The 18867-nt window shown below is 45.0% G+C and overlaps 1 protein-coding gene across 3 annotated transcripts in view; it reads right to left on the reverse strand.

The window, feature by feature from the left end:
• The window catches only part of RTN3 (reticulon 3), a 34638-nt gene that overhangs the window by 4083 nt on the left and 11688 nt on the right, over positions 1–18867 (reverse strand). For 2 of the 3 annotated variants that reach the window (XM_007442531.4, XM_007442532.4), the window contains 3 exons: positions 3529–3736; positions 1809–1947; positions 339–408 (listed from right to left, as the gene is read on the reverse strand). In XM_007442531.4, coding sequence (XP_007442593.2) covers positions 339–408; positions 1809–1947; positions 3529–3736 — 417 coding nt within the window. Of the gene's footprint in view, positions 1–338; positions 409–1808; positions 1948–3528; positions 3737–10554; positions 12535–18867 lie in introns of all 3 variants that reach the window. The other variant, XM_025175867.2, reaches the window with a different exon arrangement.

Consider the following 18867-nt stretch of genomic DNA (forward strand, 5'->3'; position numbering starts at 1 on the left):
TTGTTTTGGGGGAAAATAGATGGAGTGCTATGCATGCCATTTTAAGGTCCTGAATGAAGGGTGGGATATAAATCTAATACATACATGAAGAGTAAAGAGTAGGGTAACTATGCTTCACACAAATGAGGGAAGCCACAGGGCTCAGACACCTGCCGGCCTGGTCACTGGGGAACAATCAATGCTCTGGTCCAGCGTTTCCCAACCTTGGCGACTTTAAGATGCGTGGACTTCAACGCCCAGAATTCCCCAGCCAGAATTCTGGGCGTTGAAGTCCACGCATCTTAAAGTCGCCAAGGTTGAGAAACACCGCTCTGTCCGTATCACCCTTTGCAACTTACCAAGGATGAGGAGGGTGATCCCATTAAAAATGGCCCCGACATACGTCATCAGCCACATGACGACTGCGAGCTGCAGGCAAAACAGGACAGGGCACTGTTAGCAAGAACCGAAGGGCAGGATTCTGTGCACGGGGACATCATAAGCGAAACCAGAGCAGCCAAACTGGTTTGATAGACAGAGGAGGCACCCAACTCGCCCCAGTACCCCCTTCTCCTCTGGGAAGGAAAAAGAGGAACCGGCCACTTCCCTCGGGGTCACCTGCTGCTTGCTAGAGCCCCTCCACAGAGGCTGTTTAACTCAAATTCTTAGCACAGATTATTTTGCACACTGGGCATCATCAGAGGTGCACGGCAATGTGTGCAACCCTCAGCCTGAAAAACGGGAGGTGTGTTTGGGACAGAGGCTCAGCCCTGAAAGGGTCACAAGATCGGGGCAGGCAACCTCCGGGTTAGGGGGCTTGCTATGAGCTTTCCTGATTAGCTATGGGCTCATCAGAAGCTGATTTTGGGGGGCTCTCGGTTAGCCCATCCAAAACTGTGCTACAAAATGGCAGAACTCAGTGCTGTGATTTCAGGTCGTGGGGGAGGGAGTTTTTAAGGAGGGAAACTGGAGCATTTTCCCACTTCGGTTCCCACCTGTACTTTTGAGAAAGGGGAATGAAACGTGACATCGGGAAAAAGCAAACCATGTTTCCACTGATGCTGTCCGTGGGAACGATTCAGGCTGCTGTCCAGCTGCCCACTGGAAAGGCAAGCTAGATCCCCACTATTTCCTACCTCCCCACATCTAACTGAATGAAATCTTGGGGGAAGGGGGGGTTAAATCTATGAACTGCCTGCCCCAAGGGGGTGGCCAACTGAAATGGCTGCTGAAGACCATCTCTGTACTCCTCTACCCAGGGGGACCGGACGGCATGCCCCCACCCTGGGTTCTCTGCAAGTTTGTGGGCAAATCCTAGAATCACAGAATACAAGGGCTGGTGTGGAGTGGAGACCATCTGGCCCAGCCCCCTGTTCTTGTTATTTTAAACTATATTAAGCCCTATTTTAGGGCTTAGCCAAGAGTTCCTGTGTGTTTCCTGTTTGGATTTTGCATCCGGGCATGTTCAGCACAAAGAGCAATCCTGGAGGGGCAGTTTCACCCAACGTCTGTCCTGAACTAGAAGCCAGGTTTCCCAAACTATCAGGGCTGGGTTCACACATTAACATTAAGCCCAAACTGAACAAGCCACATGATTGTTTAGGAAGTGGTGTGCAAAGCCAGCCAATATCTGCCCCAGAGAGTGGGAAATCTAAGTGCCTTGTCTTGCTTCGTATTGAGTTATCCCCTGGACAAAGCTTTGCATTATAGCGGCGTTTCTCAACCTTGGGAACTTGGGAAACTTCAACTCCCAGAATTCCCCAGCCAGGTTGAGAAACATTGCATAGACCATCCTTGACCCAGATTGCTGGAGCACGCCTTGCTCTGACCTTCAGCGAGTCCACCAAATCCTCCACGAGGAAGAGGCGCAGGATGACTTTCAGGATGTGATTGATGTGCACCATGGCAGAGCTGACATAGCTATGGAAGGTCTCGGAGGAGAGTGTAATGTCCATGTCTAGGTAGGCTCTGAGGAGGGAAAGGATATAGCATCACAGCCAAGGAAATACAGAGACATCCACAATCTTTTGGGGCAACCGGGACACTGTTTCTCCTTGGGGCAGGGGGAATATTTCAAATTCAACATGTTCACACTCTGAAACACTGTAGTGCTGTTCCACCATTCTGAAAGTGTTTCGAATGCAAAACACTTCCAGTAAAGCTGGAACAGCTGTTCTGAATATGGGACAGGGCATTTTGAATTCAGGACGGAGGACTTCAAGCTCCGCTTGTTTCTCTCCCATCCCTTTTGCGCTACGAAAGACAGGAAAGCAATAGCTGAATCACTGGAAGGAGTGTGTGGTGTCCTGAGGAGCAGGGAGGTGGGCTGTCTGGAAAATGTTTAAAAGCAAAATATTCCTACACAAATGAATCTGATTCCTGTAAGTATACTCATCTCAATATTCATAATCTCCATAAATACTGTGCCGCGTCCTTTGATGTGAAAATAATGAAATTTACACCATTTTTGAGGCTTTAACAGTGCATTCAAAGAAACTAAAAGTTTTCACATACTGTATGGAAAAAAACACACTGTTGGAAACAATGTTGGTCAAAAGGTAATAAAACATCCCGCAGGTGTGGAACTGCCCAACCTGACCAAAGTGGGAAAATTTCTAGAAAAAAACTGCCTTCTAGAGAAAACCTTCCAGCCCACCTCTCTGCTGGGAGTATGATGGTGGCTCAGACTGAAAACTACAGGCCTACGGTTCCTCACAGTTTACACAGGTTGCTTCCCTCTGAAAGTAAGCCTTTATATATCAACTCTCTGGTTTGTGGGCTTTCTGTTAACTTCTCTTCCCAACAAGATGAACAATGACTAAGTGACTGTTCTTTCAGCATCCCCACCTCCCCTCTTGTGGTCGATACATCTAGCCCTACTTCCTTTCCTTTTTCTCATTTTCCGCATTTAATCTGTTTGGCCATTTCTTACTCTTTTTCTGGACTCAGCATAACATTGCAGAGGGGTGTGTGCATGTCTGTATCTATTCCTGTAAGGATATGCGCAGGTTTGTTTACCTACTTTGAAACACCTGTGAGTAGGGTTAGGGAAGAACTCTTCAGCGTCTGAGTCTCTGAAACACTCTTGTCTGGGCAGAAGACTTTCAGACACAGTGGACTTCAATCCCCATAAAATATAAATGCATATATAAATGCCAACCAGATGTTGGTCACCCTGAGTGGGTTTTATGGATACTGAAGCCTGATGCATCTAGAAGGCACTAGACCAGTGTTTCTCAATCTTGGGAACTTTAAGATGTGTGGACTTCAACTCCCAGAATTCCTCAGCCAGCACACTGGCTGGGGAATTCTGGGAGTTGAAGTCCACGCATCTTAAAATTGCAGAGGTTGAGAAACACTGCACTGGACTGAGCAAGGCTGCTCTACAGTGCCTCCTCTTGCCCCGTAAATACACTTTAATACACTCTTGTCTGGCACTCAGAGGCCCCCTTGGATCCTGACAATTTGGTGGAGATCTGCCCATTTCACAGGAGGAGAACTGAGGGGAGAAGACCCCCGTGGGCCCAAAGCCAACCCAAGCCCACTCACTTGAAAGGATGGCCTTCTTCAGATTTTTGTACAGCTTGGATGACAGACTTGTAGACCCGGAAGCAGATGGTGACGGAGAGGAGGGCCAGGATGAGGTATGAGACGACGCTGATGACGCTGAAAGCAGCCAGGGAGAGCAGCAGGATCAGGGTTGTGCCGAAGACGGCTCCCGTCTTCTTCACATCCCGCCAGAAGACCAGATCTCGCACTGTGGAGAAAATGAGAAGAGGAGGCACGAGCCATGAGTGGAGGTGACCAGAGACGCTGCGAGGAAAAGATGGCGGCTCCGCTGTAAAACTGAGAGCTCTGCAGGGAAAATAAAAACTATTTGTAATCTGGCTGTTCTGCAGACTTCTAATGATGCTTTTGGATTCTCGTTTTAAAATAAAGCTAAGCCCTAAGGGAAAGCCTCCTTAGGAATCTTGTTTCAAAATACAAAGATGGAAGAGAAAGTTTCCACGTGTTAAAAAAAGGTGATTGACACAGGCTTGTGAAATCTGTAGATTCATAAAACCAGCCTTTCCCAATCTGTAGTTGCAACAGTTGGGAATTGCAATCCCCAACACATTAAGATGGACGGGAAGCAACACAGGAGCTCTTAAAAATGCAAACCATTTTTGTGACTGAGTAAGCCTGTCTTAAATCTTTACTTCCATTCTCCTCAGAATGGAGTCTCTGGAAAGTTAAAGTGATAAAGTAAATACATAAATAATACATATTCTGTTTCCAGACTCAGAAATACTTTTCGTGGAGACCAGGAAAAGCCATTTTTAGTGACCAGATTTTTAAAAAAATTCTGAAGCTTATGTAGATTTCAATCTAATTATTGACATGTTTAATGTATTTCATATAGTCTGCATTTATGCATACCAACCATTTACGTTTGAACTAAAATGCTGCACTTCTGCTCCTTTTGAGGAGCAGAAAGGTAGGATACAAATAACTGTTTCTTATTTTTTGGATAATGCTGTAGAGAGGGGTTGGTTTCAAATGCCAACTATAAAAACTTCATTTTGTCTAGCGCTGATGCTGATTCTCCCTTTTTCCTCTGCTTTTCCAAAGGAATACAACACAGAAGTATTAATGTGGTCATTTAGGGCTCAGCAGCTTGTTATTGCATGCCTGGCAATTTAAATATTCTTACTTAAGATAGCAAGTTGTACTGTTTGATGTGGAGAATAAATCAGATACAATTCATATTCCCCAAACAGCAGAGTTAATTAAGATCCAGGACTACTGTCTACGTGGATGTGTCTTTCAACATTTTTATGTATTTAGCCACCAACCCCCTCTCCCCCATATTTCAAAATTCTCCCATTTTACAATATTTCTAGAGTGGTATAAATGCATGTATTGTACAATATATTACAATATTTCTAAAAAAAAAACTGTAACATTCCATCAGAACTCCAATTCACTTATCGCTTCTAGAAAGTTAGAGGGTCCCCCCCCCCCGCCAGATCCCCAGGACTTTTAAGAATATTTCTAACCTTCTCCTGGGGAACTCATCCCAAGATTTAGGACTGACTAGGGCAGGATTGCTGAGTTTAGGGCTAAGACGGGTGATCACAGAGCTTCTACTACTTAGGGGTGCTGTCTGGCAAGATATAGGGCCACAGTTTCCCCACCTTGGGTGGGGACAGATAGACCCCCAACTCTGAAATATTCCCACTCCAATTGGGACCATTTAAAGCGTTCCTTCAACCACCTGTTTAGTTTCTGGCTCCCAGTTAGCACCGGCCACCCCTTTTCAAGTGTGGCATTCCCAAAAGAGGGTCTGAAATGTCTACCTGCTCCCCCATCAAACGTCCCGAGTAGTTGCTAAGCCAGCTTTCACCAGCTGAGCGCCCTGCAGATAGGCAGAATCAACTCCTGAGGAGCAGGGGTTTCTGGAAATGGAAGTCCAGGGCATCTCAATGCTGCGGACTTCAATTCCCAGAATCCCCGAGGTATCCGGAGGGCACTCAGTGGGAGGAACCCTGTTATAAGTTAAATTGGCTTTTGGAAGGAGACATCAGCCCTGGGAGTTGTTGGAATAAGGCAGAGACTGGTAAATTATTTAGGTCATGGGGGACCTACTGCTAAATCAAGGAAAGTCTGCGAACTCTGTCTTGCGCCATTTCCCCAGCCTAAAAACATGGAAAAGATTTGGGGGTTCTCATGCAAGGCACTCAAAGCTTGTGAAATGTAGACCACTGGAAAACAACAACAGTGAAGCAAACCAAAACCAAACCAAACCAACTGAAACTTTAATTGGGGGGGGGTCGGTCCATGTATGGTTTTTGGTGGCAATGGACGCACTGACGTCGGCAAATTCTCTGCGGCTGACGACAAATTAAAAACAAGGCTTTAAGGGATCAGAAAACAGTCCCTCCTGGGTTGTGCCAAGTTGGAAAACATACAGCGACCCAGATTAATGCCTGGAAGGAGGGTTGGGAGTAGTTTTATACTCGCCTTTTCTACCTTTCGGTGCCATTTTTGGCCTGCAATATCCAGCAAGCTCTAGGAAGAGGGCACTGTTGGCCCAACCTGATGGAAGGAGCAGACCAGCCCAAGACTGCTGGGTCGAGCTCTTGCTGTATATCCTGGATGCTTATTTTAATACATCAGAAAAGAAATATGGAGCTAGCCTGCTTGGAATCTCAAGAGGAAGCTGAAATCCAGGATGGAGACCCAGGGAGGAGAGCAAGAAGGGGCACGCCGAGAGCATAACTGGGGAGGAAAAGGGGAGGCTAAGGACCCTCCAAAAGCACAAGCCCACGTTTTCACTTGTTTCACACTGCTCTCCCGCAGAATGGAGGAACGATTTGCTGAACAAGACCCTCTGCTCCGGAGATGGGTGAGGGTGGTCTGCCATCATTCCTCGCCAAAGCCCTTCTGGCGCCAACGGTTTGTTCTCCCGCACCTGCCAAAGCCGTTAAGAACGGGAAGATGCCTAGCGGGGAAGAAACAAAGAGCCCGATTGCAGGAGGCTACTCAAAGAAACGGCGATAAATGGAGGAAGGGCAGAAAAACGGGAAAGCAACAAGCGAGCCTCTTGGCAAACGTACAAGGCGTCAGCATGTTCAGCTTAACACGCACGACGGCACAACCCATCTCTCCAACAGGCATTGCTTCTGTAATGCCACCTCCTCGGTTGCAGTTACTGGTTGGCCAGCACCAGGAAGGCCACAGATGCCTCTCTGACCCGCTCAGGCGAAACGGCCTTTGGTTTTCACGAGCCTGTGGAGAATTCAGGGACAGGGCTGTGGGCCTATCACTGTCCTTCGAACTGAGTCATCCCTTGCAAAAAAAAATAAGAGGCTGGCTGACCCAGCCGAGCAGCAAAGGCAGAAATGCTGGTGGGAGCTTAAAATTCAGTAACAGCCTGAGAAAGAACCGTAAAATGTTAGGCTTGAGATCCACAGCACTCATCTTAGCTCCTCATACGCCTCCTGCTTCATGACTTGGGGCACCAAAGGAACAAAGAACTAAGTTCCTGCGGATCACGGGGAAAAAAAGACAGAAACCCCACAGCTCGGCCCATTATTTTGGGGTTGGGTATATTAGAATACCCAGGGAAGGGTTGCACCAAGTTAAGCAAATACATTCGGCACTCGACACTTGGGTCGGGGAGAACGACTATGTTTGGGCAAGAGACTGGGGGGGCTTGGCAACTGTCACAGTCCTCGGGTCAAAGGGAGCAAGACGGAGGAAAAGCCGAGTGAGCATTACAAGACCTGGAATGGCAGGCAGCGGATGTCGGGTGCGGACCTCGCTGACCCAGGCCTTCTTTACAGACTTGCCATTTTAATTGCGGCTTCCGCACCGATGTTACCTTCGTGAAAAAGGGCCAATACAGTCGTGCTCATTGCCTGGGTTCCCTCACACACCAAAAAAGCAAACTAAACCGCACAGCGCGAGACACTTTTTCCAGCATGGCGACGTGCTGGAGCAGCAACCCCTAGAAGTTTCCGCGACTGCAGGTAAAGGGGATTCTGGGAGTTGCAGTCCTAGCACAGGTGGGCTGGAGCATTCTGGGACTTCTGAAGGCCAACAATTTGGAAAGGCTGCCACACAAGTTCCCTCTGAAAACGAGCCCTTTATTAACCGCGTGGGCATACTGCACCTTACGCCAAGAGTAGGTCCATGCAATGCTAGGCCCTCCGAAGTCCTTCTCTGCCCCCACTACCCAAATCCTCTCCCTCCTGGAAACAGATAACTTGGAAATGGCAATTCCCTCTCCCCTCTCCAAAAACTATGCCGTGTTACTGAACGGTGGGGCTGCCCTCTAAGCGACAGATCTGGGGAACAAAACCTCAGGCTCCGCACACAAAAAGCATGTGGGGCCAGTCCCAGCCAATGCCTCCCTCCCCCAAAGAACCCAGTCCCCTCGGAGCAGCACAGAAGAGGCATTTAAAACTCAACACAACGCTTCCTCTGTTTGGACGGGGGGAAGCTGCTCCTCCTTGGGGGGGAGATGGGCCACGGGCGGCTTGCCAAGAATAAAAGTTTATAAAAAGCACACCCTTTGGGGGCTCCCTGACCCAGAAAGGGGACGAAATGGAAGCCAGCCCCCTCGATCTCCAGCTCGAGTTGCAGTCTGGTTTTAAGACAAGCCCTAAAGATACACATTCCCAGAACTGAACCCACAATCCAAGTTCTTTCTGGACAGAATGGAAGCCAAAAATCTCTGCTGTCTTTGTGTTTTATGCCCCCCATGCCCAAACCCCATCCTCTACTGAACCACAAAAGTACAGCAGACTCTCTGGATAGTTGGTGTGAATACAAAACAATATTCCAGTTTTGCCAGATTACGTTACGTACTGTTTAGCTCCAGGCTCTCAAGAAGTGATACCTCCCTCCAATAAACTAGAACTCTCTCTCTCTCTCTCACTTTGACAATGATGCAAAATCCCACAATGGTTCTCCCCCCAATAGCTGATTTCATTAAACACTGGGTACCCTCAGAACCAACTGCACCATTAGAATTTCCCAGATTGGAAATATTCACTGGATATTTATTGGCCAACTTTTACTTTTAGAAATGGGACGAAACGTCAAAATAAAATGGAATTTTGCCTGAGCATCTTGGAGGAAGGAGGAGATATGCACGAAATAAAAAATTAGCTGCAAGGTCACTGGCCACTTGCAGTAAAATAGCAATAGTTTCTAGGGTGTGGGAACTAATTATCCCATCATATGTTATTTCTTGTCTAGAAAGCTGCACCTAACTAAATTGGTGACAGATTTGGGCTTCTGGGTGAGGATCTATCGCAGGTTAGATGTCCCTGTGAGAGTCTCTGCGAGCGGGGACGGCACCACAGCTCAGTCAGCAGCCAGGCAGCAGATTCTGGGTGACGAAATTTTCCCCGGAGAAGGAGAGATTGGGGGATCGTCCACTTGCACTCTGGATAGCTGCTCCTCAAGAGGAGACCACAGGAATTTTTTGTGGTCGATCGTGAGTTGAGTGGCTTGGGAGCCAAGGGAATATCAACATGCCTTTATGGACATATGACCGGCAAAAAACTCACTTTCTTAAGCACTTTTGGATACAGTTAATTTACAACTTAAGAGAGATATTCCAAACAGCAGGAAAGAACAAAGACACTCTGGGAGTCGCCTTCTTTTTGGAATTAAGAGAGAAAAAAAATATTTATTAAGCTTTTTGCTTCAACTGAAAAGCAAAAAACGTAATAAGATAGTGATTCAAGAATGTTTTAAATGGATAAAGGGGACAGTATTTTTAGAAAACAAGAATATTTTTTTTCCTGACCAAAGTGCTTTGAAAATAGTAAATTTAATCAGACAAATAGACCAGACCTTTGTGGGAGTGCTGTTTATTATTAAGGAAAGTAGATAATTGGCGGCTTTTACAAAATAAGAAGATAAGAGTAATATGAGCCAGATTGTGTGACTGTAACTACAGAGTGCTAATTGGGACTAAAGTTTAAAAACAGAGAAAAGCAAGACAGGAAAAAAAAGGAGAAGCCTGGCTTTTACTTTCACCTTAATAATGTACATACTTTCACTTTCTCATAATGGCAACCACAAGAAAAGCAGCAAAAATAGGAGAAGGAAGGAGAGGTTCACTAGAACAACTTACAGATAAGGGCATTACACCAGATTTATTGCAGAAAATGTTTGAGGAATTTGGCAGGAAAATGATTGCAACGGTTGCCAATAGTTTGGACATTCTTTTAAAAGGAAATGGAGGAAGGATTTGCAGGGATAAAAAAGGATATGAAGGAAGAAGTGAAGAAGATTGAAGATTGAAGATTGAAGAATCTGTAGGACAATTGGCTCGAGATGTAAAACAAATTAATGACAAAGTGGAAGTTTTAGAAAGTAAGACAGAAGTTATAAATAAGGAGATGGAGAAAGATTTGGACAACTTGGCATTACTGGAACTGAGAGAAAAAGAGTTTTGTTTAAGATTTAGAACAATTCCAGAAGGCCATGGAGAAGATATCAGAGAAAAGATTGTTAAGTCTCTAACTTCTTGGATTTTCTTTCATGCTGTCTTTTTATTTGCTTTTTCTTTTTTCTATCTTCTTTTCTGCTTTTTCCTTTTTCACACTTATCTTGCTATATTTTCTTTCTCTTTTTTCTTCCTCTGAATGTATTTGTTAGTTATGTAAAATCCATTAATAAAAATTATTAAAAAAATAAATAAATTGGCGACAGATTTTAACTGAAGTCTCCCCAGGGCAAAAAAGAAGGGAATGCCTCTTGACACATCTGCATTACCCCAAATGCAGAAAACCTGCTTCTCTTTTGGAATTAGGAGTTTCTCTCAGATGCAAATCCATGCAGATTTATCAACTGCTGAACTCTCATCTATTACTACCTGCAACACAAAGCAAGCCCCTCTGCCATCCATGGCAGGAAAGAGAGCCTAGCCTGTTTTTGCAATTCTGCATCTTGGGTTCAATACTAAGCCTATCAAAGTGTCCATTGCCACCCCAGTGGAATTAAATAATATAATTTCCATGGTTATGCAGGGAGCCACATGCAAGCCACATCACAACCTCCCAGTGGGATTACCTGAGAATTGAGCCAGTAATTTTGTAATGGCATGTGGTACAGAAGGGAGGGTCTGGGAAGTTTTCCCAAGACTGACACTGGCAGGAACCAGCTTCACATCGATTGCCCGCTCAAGACAGAGGGGCCTCTTCTCCAAGGCAGACTTTGGAACAGATGCTGGAGCATCAGGCAGGATCTCACAGTGCTGTCCGGAATGTCTTCCTTTGGGGGGAGAGAATAGGGTGGGCGCCAGTCTTTCCATCTCAGCTTTCCTGCCCACCTCCTTGAGTGCTGTGATAGTGAGGTGTTCATGCTCAAAATCTTGCTTTGCCTGGGGTGGCTGGTGAAAATAGGGTGCCATCCCTTGGGAACGAGCAGCCTTCAGCTCTGCCTCTGAGAACATCTCAACAGGGTCTTCAGGAGATTCACCCCCCTTGGATTTTAAGCACTCCTTCATGAAGTCCATAAAACTCTCACTGCTCAGCCCATCCGGGCATACTGCCTCTTTGACGCTGTCCAAAGTGATACTTCTTGGGGAATCTTCTGTCCTGGGAGTCTTCCTTAGCAACTCCAGTTCACAAGCATCTAATACCTGCCTGGCTTTAGAAGGTGGGTCTGGACTGGGTTCTTTGGAGGGCTGGGGTGCAGCAAATGGTCGCTTCCTAACAGCATCAGTCTCAGCCTGGATTGCTTTGAAGTCATCAGTGGATCCCCAATGGCATTCCAGTGCCTGGGAAGCCATTTGGTCTTTTATGCTGGACTTCTGGGGCTCATCAGATGTCTCTTCATCATCTATATATACAATTTCTGTTTCAGAAGAACCAGTGGGTTTGGGCAATGCCTGGCAATTCTTAACAGCATTCTTATTCAGGAATGCAAGATCTGCTGGAGCATCCTCTATGACTGTGTCATCAGACTCCCCAGAGCTATCAGCATCGGTTGTTTCAGGCAAGCCTGGCTTTGGCCAAGAGATGTCGGTTTTCATCTGTATGGCTACTGGAGGAGGACTTTTCACTATAGCTACTCCTTGGCCAACAATGGCTTGATTCTCTTCTACTTTTGGAGATGGGTTGCCTTTTTGATGGAGGCTGATTGTCAGAAGCTGATGAGGAGCAGAAGCCTTGCTGGTTTCCATATTGCTAGGGCTAACCATTGGTTCTGGAACAACGCCACTATTTTTGGTGGGCGAGGCCTTAAAGCCTGAGTTGATCAAGTCGTCAGTCTTGTCATCAAGATCCTTGGGAATCAAATCCCAGTTAAGCAGTTCATTTGTGAAGCTATGCATTTCACGGACACATTTGGAGACTTCCTCCAGGGCTGCAGTCGTGCCTGAAGACTGGCGGGAGAGCCCTGGTCCTGAGGGGATTCTGCCACTGCTACGAGGCTTTGCCTGGAACTCACAGATGCTATCCTCTGGAATGTCTGTCAACAGCTCCCTTTCATTGTGTATCACCCAGTTGCTACTGATGTCCTTGGAATTGCTTGTGAGGACATCTTTGAATTCCTTATCAAATTCCAGTTTGTCAGCAATGACCTCAAACGGAGACTCAGGAGAATCTTTTTCCACTGGTGCCTCACCAGCTACCCCAGAAGATGCTATGGAATGTGAATTTAAGATCTCAGAGGGAGCCTGCTCAAGTTCACCTTCTGGGTTGGTTAATAGTGCAAATTTGAACTCTCCATTTGAAGCTTGTTCTTTTTCTTGGTTGCATCCATTCAGATCACTCTTACCATCCAGAGGACCAACTCCCTTGAACTCACTCTCCCCCAGAGAAGTAGCTTCCATCACAGGGCCATAGGTATGAACTTTGGATCCAATAGAAAAGGGCGATTCCATGAGGTGAGAAGATCCTATAGAAATGGTCTCTATTCTTGAACCTTCATTGGTCCCTTGGACATTGCCTTGTCTTTGTCCTTCTAAGACTTCCTGTTGCTCTTTTGAGAGGGCTGATTTGCTGGTGGTTTCCCTCTGATTTCCAGAATGTGTTAAATAAACTCCAGCTGATGGAAGAGAAGACAGGAGAGGAGGGGGGGACTGCATCCCTGCAAGCTGAATCAATGGCCATGGAAGGCTCCCAGATTTAAATGGAGAGACGCACACAGGATCGGTTACAGATTTCACAAACAAGCAGGCAACATGCTCTTAATGAAACAAAAGCCACAATTCCAACCTACCAAACTCTGCGGGCATGCATAAGACCATCACCCGGAGGACAAGAACTTTGTAGGGAAGCTGTGATCTACGTAAACATAAAAGTCACCAACATTCAATTTCACAGAAGAAAGACGGCTTAGGCCAGCCATATATCTATCTATCTATATATCTATCTATATATAGATATATATCTCACACACACATACACGTGTGCAAAAGAACAGGTCATGCTGGGCAGGTGAACAGAAGCAATCTAAAAGAATGCAAATAAATGCCTAAACAGATTGTAGAAGGTTGTTGGGTGCTTGCAGATCAGAAGTTGTAGGATGATACAACCTGGGTGCACCAATGGGTTTTATCTTGCACTACTGTATATTATATTTCTATTACTATTTAGGGTCATGCTTATTCTACCTCATCCAATGGCCTACGCTGTGCTGCTCCTAAGGCACAGAATATTATTCTTTCTTCCAGCTACAATCCTGTAAAATAATGGACCAGGTGAATGGCGGGGTGGGGTGGGGCGGGAACTAGAGGTAGACCACCTGCCTTACTTGTAGAAAGTCTCAGGGTTCATGTCTGACATCTCCAAGATAAGGCCAGGAAAGAACTGGGAATCCATACTGAGCTAGACAGAAATGGATTTCAACCATATCTTTTCTCATGAATGTCATGAACGTCCATTTCATTAAAGTTCCCAAGCTGGTGACACTTTTCCAGATATGGTCCAATTAAACCTTCAAAAGTCCCAGCTAATTAGTTTTAATCCCAAGATATGTAGAAGGCACTAGGCTAGAATAATACCCAGAATCAAGACAACAAAAGATTCCAGCAAAAGGTTCCAAGAAAGAAAGTTACCTGGACTGAAATCAGAAAGCCAATCTTCACAGGCGGGGGCAATAATTATAAAAGAGGTAATGTGTGCCAGTGCCTGAAGGCATCAGCCCACACATTGAAAGAGAACAGAACTTCGGTTACGCAGGAGATTTTTCTTCCAAAATCACCCACAATGTGGCAAATTCTGATGGAAAGCAACACAGAATTGGCAGACTATTTTCTTGGATGAGGGCATGAACAGACCCGGGGATATTATTCTTAAGGAATCTTTGGTAAGAATTATGTTCTCCATGAATTGTGGGAAGACCATGGTAAGATTTTTTTCCTTTAGATCTAAAGGTAAGGGCAATTTGTACGGCCTTACTTCAGACTTCACCACAAGCTATGTTTGATTGCCCCACTGCACCACTGATCAACAGCAAGCTGGCTTTGAACATGCTCCAGTTTGATAAATGGTGTTGCAGGCACTTAAAGTGTGATCTTCCCAATGCAGTAACCCTTTAACAGTTGAACATGAACTCTTAGAGAAGGGTTGGAGTCTGAAAACTGGAAACACACCTGTGAATTGGACTCAGAACAAGCCTGGGCAAAGAACAAATATGAGGCAACATCACGTTGCCCAACGCAGCTCAGCCTAAACATAAATTTGGTTATCTGTAGAAGCACCTTGCTTCCAACGCTTCAATCTATCAAAAACATCTGGGCTAAAAGATTCACTGTTTACCCCAAAAAAAGGCTTTAATATGTGAGAGAAGCACAGCAAAAATTTGTAAGGGGAAACGTTGAAGGAAACCTTCCAGGAATCTCCCCACTCCACTCTGAGCGGCAAGGGAAAAGAAAAATGCCATACAATCTCATCAGCCAAAGCTTTCTGTACCAGCTTCTTTGCTTTAGAAATTGTGCTTTCTGCAGTGATAATGAAAGGGGTTTATCCCAGAAGTACAGAACATTTTGCATGGAGAAAGAGAGAGAGAATGAATGTTCCTAAGTTAAAACTCTACCACCTCCCCACTTAAGCAGTCTTGCAAGATTTCAGCTCTCTCACAGAATTTCAAAAATCTCAGGGAAGAATGCTCAAATCTTACAAACAATCTCATGAAATTTGGCAATTCTCAAACCAGAGTTTTGAAGCCTTGTGAGACACTGGATGTCCTGGAGGGAGGAGAAGGTGAGCGGGTTACTGCACAATGACATCAAGGATCTGCAAATGTGGTTTAATCCCTAAGAAGGTAGATAAACTTTCTTAGTTTCGTATGAAACCTTCATCAGCAGTGACACATTCCTTTGCATGCAGGTAGTCCAATGTCTAGTTCCTGATGCCTCCAATTTAGATAAAGTTTATATAGGCCAAAGTCTGATCTTGCCAGGGAATGATCTTCAGGAGAATTAACTGATCTGTAGGCACCAAGGACTCTCACTCAGAAAGGTGCTTTTGCATTAGTATCCTAGCTTAGTCAGAGGCCTTACAAGAAATGGAAATTGGCTTCTAGCACCAGAGAAATGTCCTCTGCAAACTGTTTTGATTGGTCGCTGAATTAAATTCCCAGTCAAGCCCTAAGTGCCTGCAAGGTTAGAGGAAGGTGACTTAGGGGTCACCCTCTCCCACCCAGAAGTAGGGTGCTTCTTCCTAAGAGAAAAGCATATGAGGTGTGCACCAATTTTTAATGGATGATTCATTTATGGAATTCATGACCATCGCTTTCACTTACAAACCAATGACTCAAGTGAAGAAATCTACTGATGGTTATTAGTCATAGATAGCTGGATACTTGATAATGGCAGAGAAGCTGCTCTGGAAAGAGGTCTGTTAACTGGGACCCAGCCTGTAGCTCCACCTGTTCCAGACCAAACAACTTTCTTTTGTGAACTGAAAAATCTTAGAAATTCCTGGGATGGACCTCACTGGAGAGATTAGAGATGGAAAGAAATGTTGGAAGACCACAGTCCTGAAAACTCTTGGATTAAAGCTTTCAAAACAGAACTGATCTGTGAGGTGCTCTGAACAATGAAACTCCAACACTAGCTTCACCACTGCCCTCCACCTACATAGGACTACAGCTCCCAGAATTCCTAGCCAGCACAACTTTGGAGTCATAAACTTGGACATGTTGTCCTGATTCACAAACAGTGACTAATGAGAGTGTGTGGAGCACCTAAAACTGGGTTCACATTGCATCTCAAGTCATGGCTTGCTTAACCAAGGCTATTAAGTAAACCACAATAACACCAGCTAGATTCATAAAACACATTAAACCCAAACCAAACCCAATCCAATCACATCTAGTGGAAACCCTAGTGCTACTGCTACAGACTGAGGCTCAGTCTACAAAGTCCTACCCATTCTTCTCAGCTTCTTCTCAACATTTTGTCCTGTGACAATCATTCACCTGCACATTTCCTATCCTCTGCTGTTGCTACAACCACCCTCAACCTCCATGGTCCTTCCAAAATAAACCTTTTTTGCATTCAGTACTTTGAAAAAAAAAAAGCAAGCTTAAAGAGACAAGGGGGGAGGTGGAAGAAATTAATAACGCAAGAAACACAGCGTGGAAAAGCAGCCATAGTAAGAGCACGTGATAATCACAGCACAATGAGAGGAACATTTCAGCACTTTGCAGCCAAGCTGGGTCTCAAGTGGACGTGGAAAGAGAAGGGAGGAAAAGCAAGAAGAAAAATGTTTACAATTTCCAAAAAAAGGCTGTAACTGCTTGCCCGCTCCTGGTCCCCAATAATCCCCTTTTGTTGCAGCTTCCTATTCCTAGCACAGTTCAAAAGGCACAGACTAGAATTATGAAAATAAAAACCTCTCTTATATAAACACTCTACCTCTGAGAATGCAAGGGTCAAGGATGGGACCCAAAGCCATGAGGCTACGCTGGTAAGCTTCAGCCAAGGGGGGCAACCGTGGCCCTCCAGAATCCCTGAGGTGGGCCAGACTGCCTAGGCTCCTGAAAGTTGTAGTTCATAAATATCTGGAGGGCCACAGCCCCCCCCCCCTTACAGAGCATCAGGTAGTTTTCTGTTAAAAAATGGTAGTTTCCTTATGGCCAGACCAATCCAGGTCCTTATATGGCATTGTGATCAACTGGAAACGTTCTCCAGGGAAGGACCCACACCAGAAGGTGAAATCTTTTGAGGCAGGACTGCACAAACACACACGCAAACACATACTAGCCGAGGAACCCACCACAAAGCATTTTTTAAACTAAAGGGTCTAAAACTATGGCTAGCTTATTAACTTTGGACACCCCTGCAGTCAAAGTGAAATGAACCCAAAGTGGATGGGCGCCACTTTCTGCTCTAAGAACTATAGTGGGGGAATCAAGTCTAAATTACAGTGAATTTCTATAGCCTCCCCTCAATGTTCTGTGTAGATGCTGCAGATCCTAGTGTATTAATTACACAGTGATTTTGATTTGATAAAAGCAGCTTAACCGTTCTAAAAGGAGAAAAGATTGGTGACGATCTTCTTGCACTGCACAAGAAACCAGCTGATTTTGCAGCAACTTCTTGCTCAACTTCTCTTTAAACTGGGCATCCTCTGGACATAGTGGACTTCAACTCCTGGAATCCACTTTAGCTGTGTTGTTGGGAATTCTGGGGATTGCTCTCCAGACAGGATGCATTGGTTCCCAGAACCCACTTCAGCCAAGTTAGTTGGGAATTCCAGAAGATCCATTCCTACTATATCTAGTGGGCAGCCCTGTAAGAGGCTGATTTAATGGACCACTGCATGGAGGATTATACATCTCACCTTGTTGCTTGTGACACCTGCAAGGAACATTACAGCACCCCAGAATTTGGTGCTATTAGAATCTCATATCAATTTTCTTTCTGATGGAGTGAGCATTCGTCAGCTCGTTTATGGATGCCATTCTCCTCTGGTTTCAATCAGAAAGGTACCTTGATGTGAGTCAAACACAGGTCTATGGTGATGGGCAACAACTTGCCCAGAACCTTGGAGGAATGGGACCTTCTGCATGAATTCAAATGCTAAGCCAGAGATTTTTTCTCTCTCATATATGATAGTGGAAGCTTATCTTTCTTGACTGCCAAAGACAGAGTATGCCATTCCTTCCAACTCCCCTTGTCACATAAGAGCCTTGATTTGTATATGAGAATGCCTTTCTTATCTGGTGCAGGAGACAGCTGTCCCGAAACAGCCCACAATAAAGGCTTTCCAACTCTATGGTGCTACTGCTGATGGCCTTTTTTGCACTCCCAAATATTCTGAGGGAGCCTCTGACTATCTTAGAGGTTGGAAAACCCAGTGATTGTCATTTGCCATGCCAGGGCATCTGAGACAACTCTAGGAGGCTTCCTTGGCCTTTCAAAATTATTTAAAAAAATTAAACTAGCACAAAAGTTGAGAGATCACTAGATCTCACAGGATTTCAGTGTTCTTGGGTAATATCTTATGAGAAGGCTGAAAGCTGGTGAGATTTCAGGCACTTAAAAAATTGTTTGAGGAGCAAGCAATTGTCCATTATTGGGAGATGTCAGAAAAAGTTGCCTACTTTGGACTACCTGTTAAGGATCCTTAGTGCACAACATGGTTCTAGGGTATAGCATCAAGAAATGTTTGCCCTCACCACTGAAGAAATGCACAACCTAGAACACAACTCAGCTGTTTTGGAATATGCAGGTTGCTCAGGGCAATGAATCTGGGTTGTATATGAGATACTAAATGACTGTTTATACCTCTTCTTGATGACGGGGCTGACATATCCTGCTACGTCATGGGTTGCTTTAAAAAACAGTTTATAAACTACAATGGCTAGGTTCACACAACATGCTAATCTAAAACCAAACACATTATGACTTACCATGATGAGTGAACCTGGTCTCCAAGAAACATGGAGTTCTTCAGAGCAAGGTCAGAAAATCAGTCGATGAAGACTAGCGAGCAAATCCTACTAGGATAAGGGCAACACTATCCTGTAGATCAGTGTTTCTCAACCTCAGCAACTTTAAGATGTGTGGACTTCAACTCCCAGAATTCCTCAGCCAGCATGGCGGGCTGGGGAATTCTGAGAGTTGAAATCCACACATCTTAAAGTTGCAAAAGTTGAGAAACACAGCTATAGATCATCCTTCCTCAATCTATCATTCTTCTCATTTGTTGGGACTACTGGAAAGATAGTCAAGCAGGAAAAAAACTTTGGCAAGGGAGATTTGCTTGGAAAAGCACATGCCAAACATTGGGATCAGTTTGGAAGCCTACAAAAGCCAAACTGAAACCTTAATTCTTCTCTAAGTTTCAACTGCTAAAACTTCATTGTACTGGCTTTACATTTTCCTCCAGTTTTACAGATACGCAACTGAGCTCTGCCATTGTCATG

This window comes from Python bivittatus, unplaced genomic scaffold, assembly GCF_059951505.1.
Source record: "Python bivittatus isolate LINGU-HERP-01145 unplaced genomic scaffold, Pbiv_v1 ctg000180_np1212, whole genome shotgun sequence".
In the NCBI taxonomy this organism is placed as follows: domain Eukaryota; kingdom Metazoa; phylum Chordata; class Lepidosauria; order Squamata; family Pythonidae; genus Python; species Python bivittatus.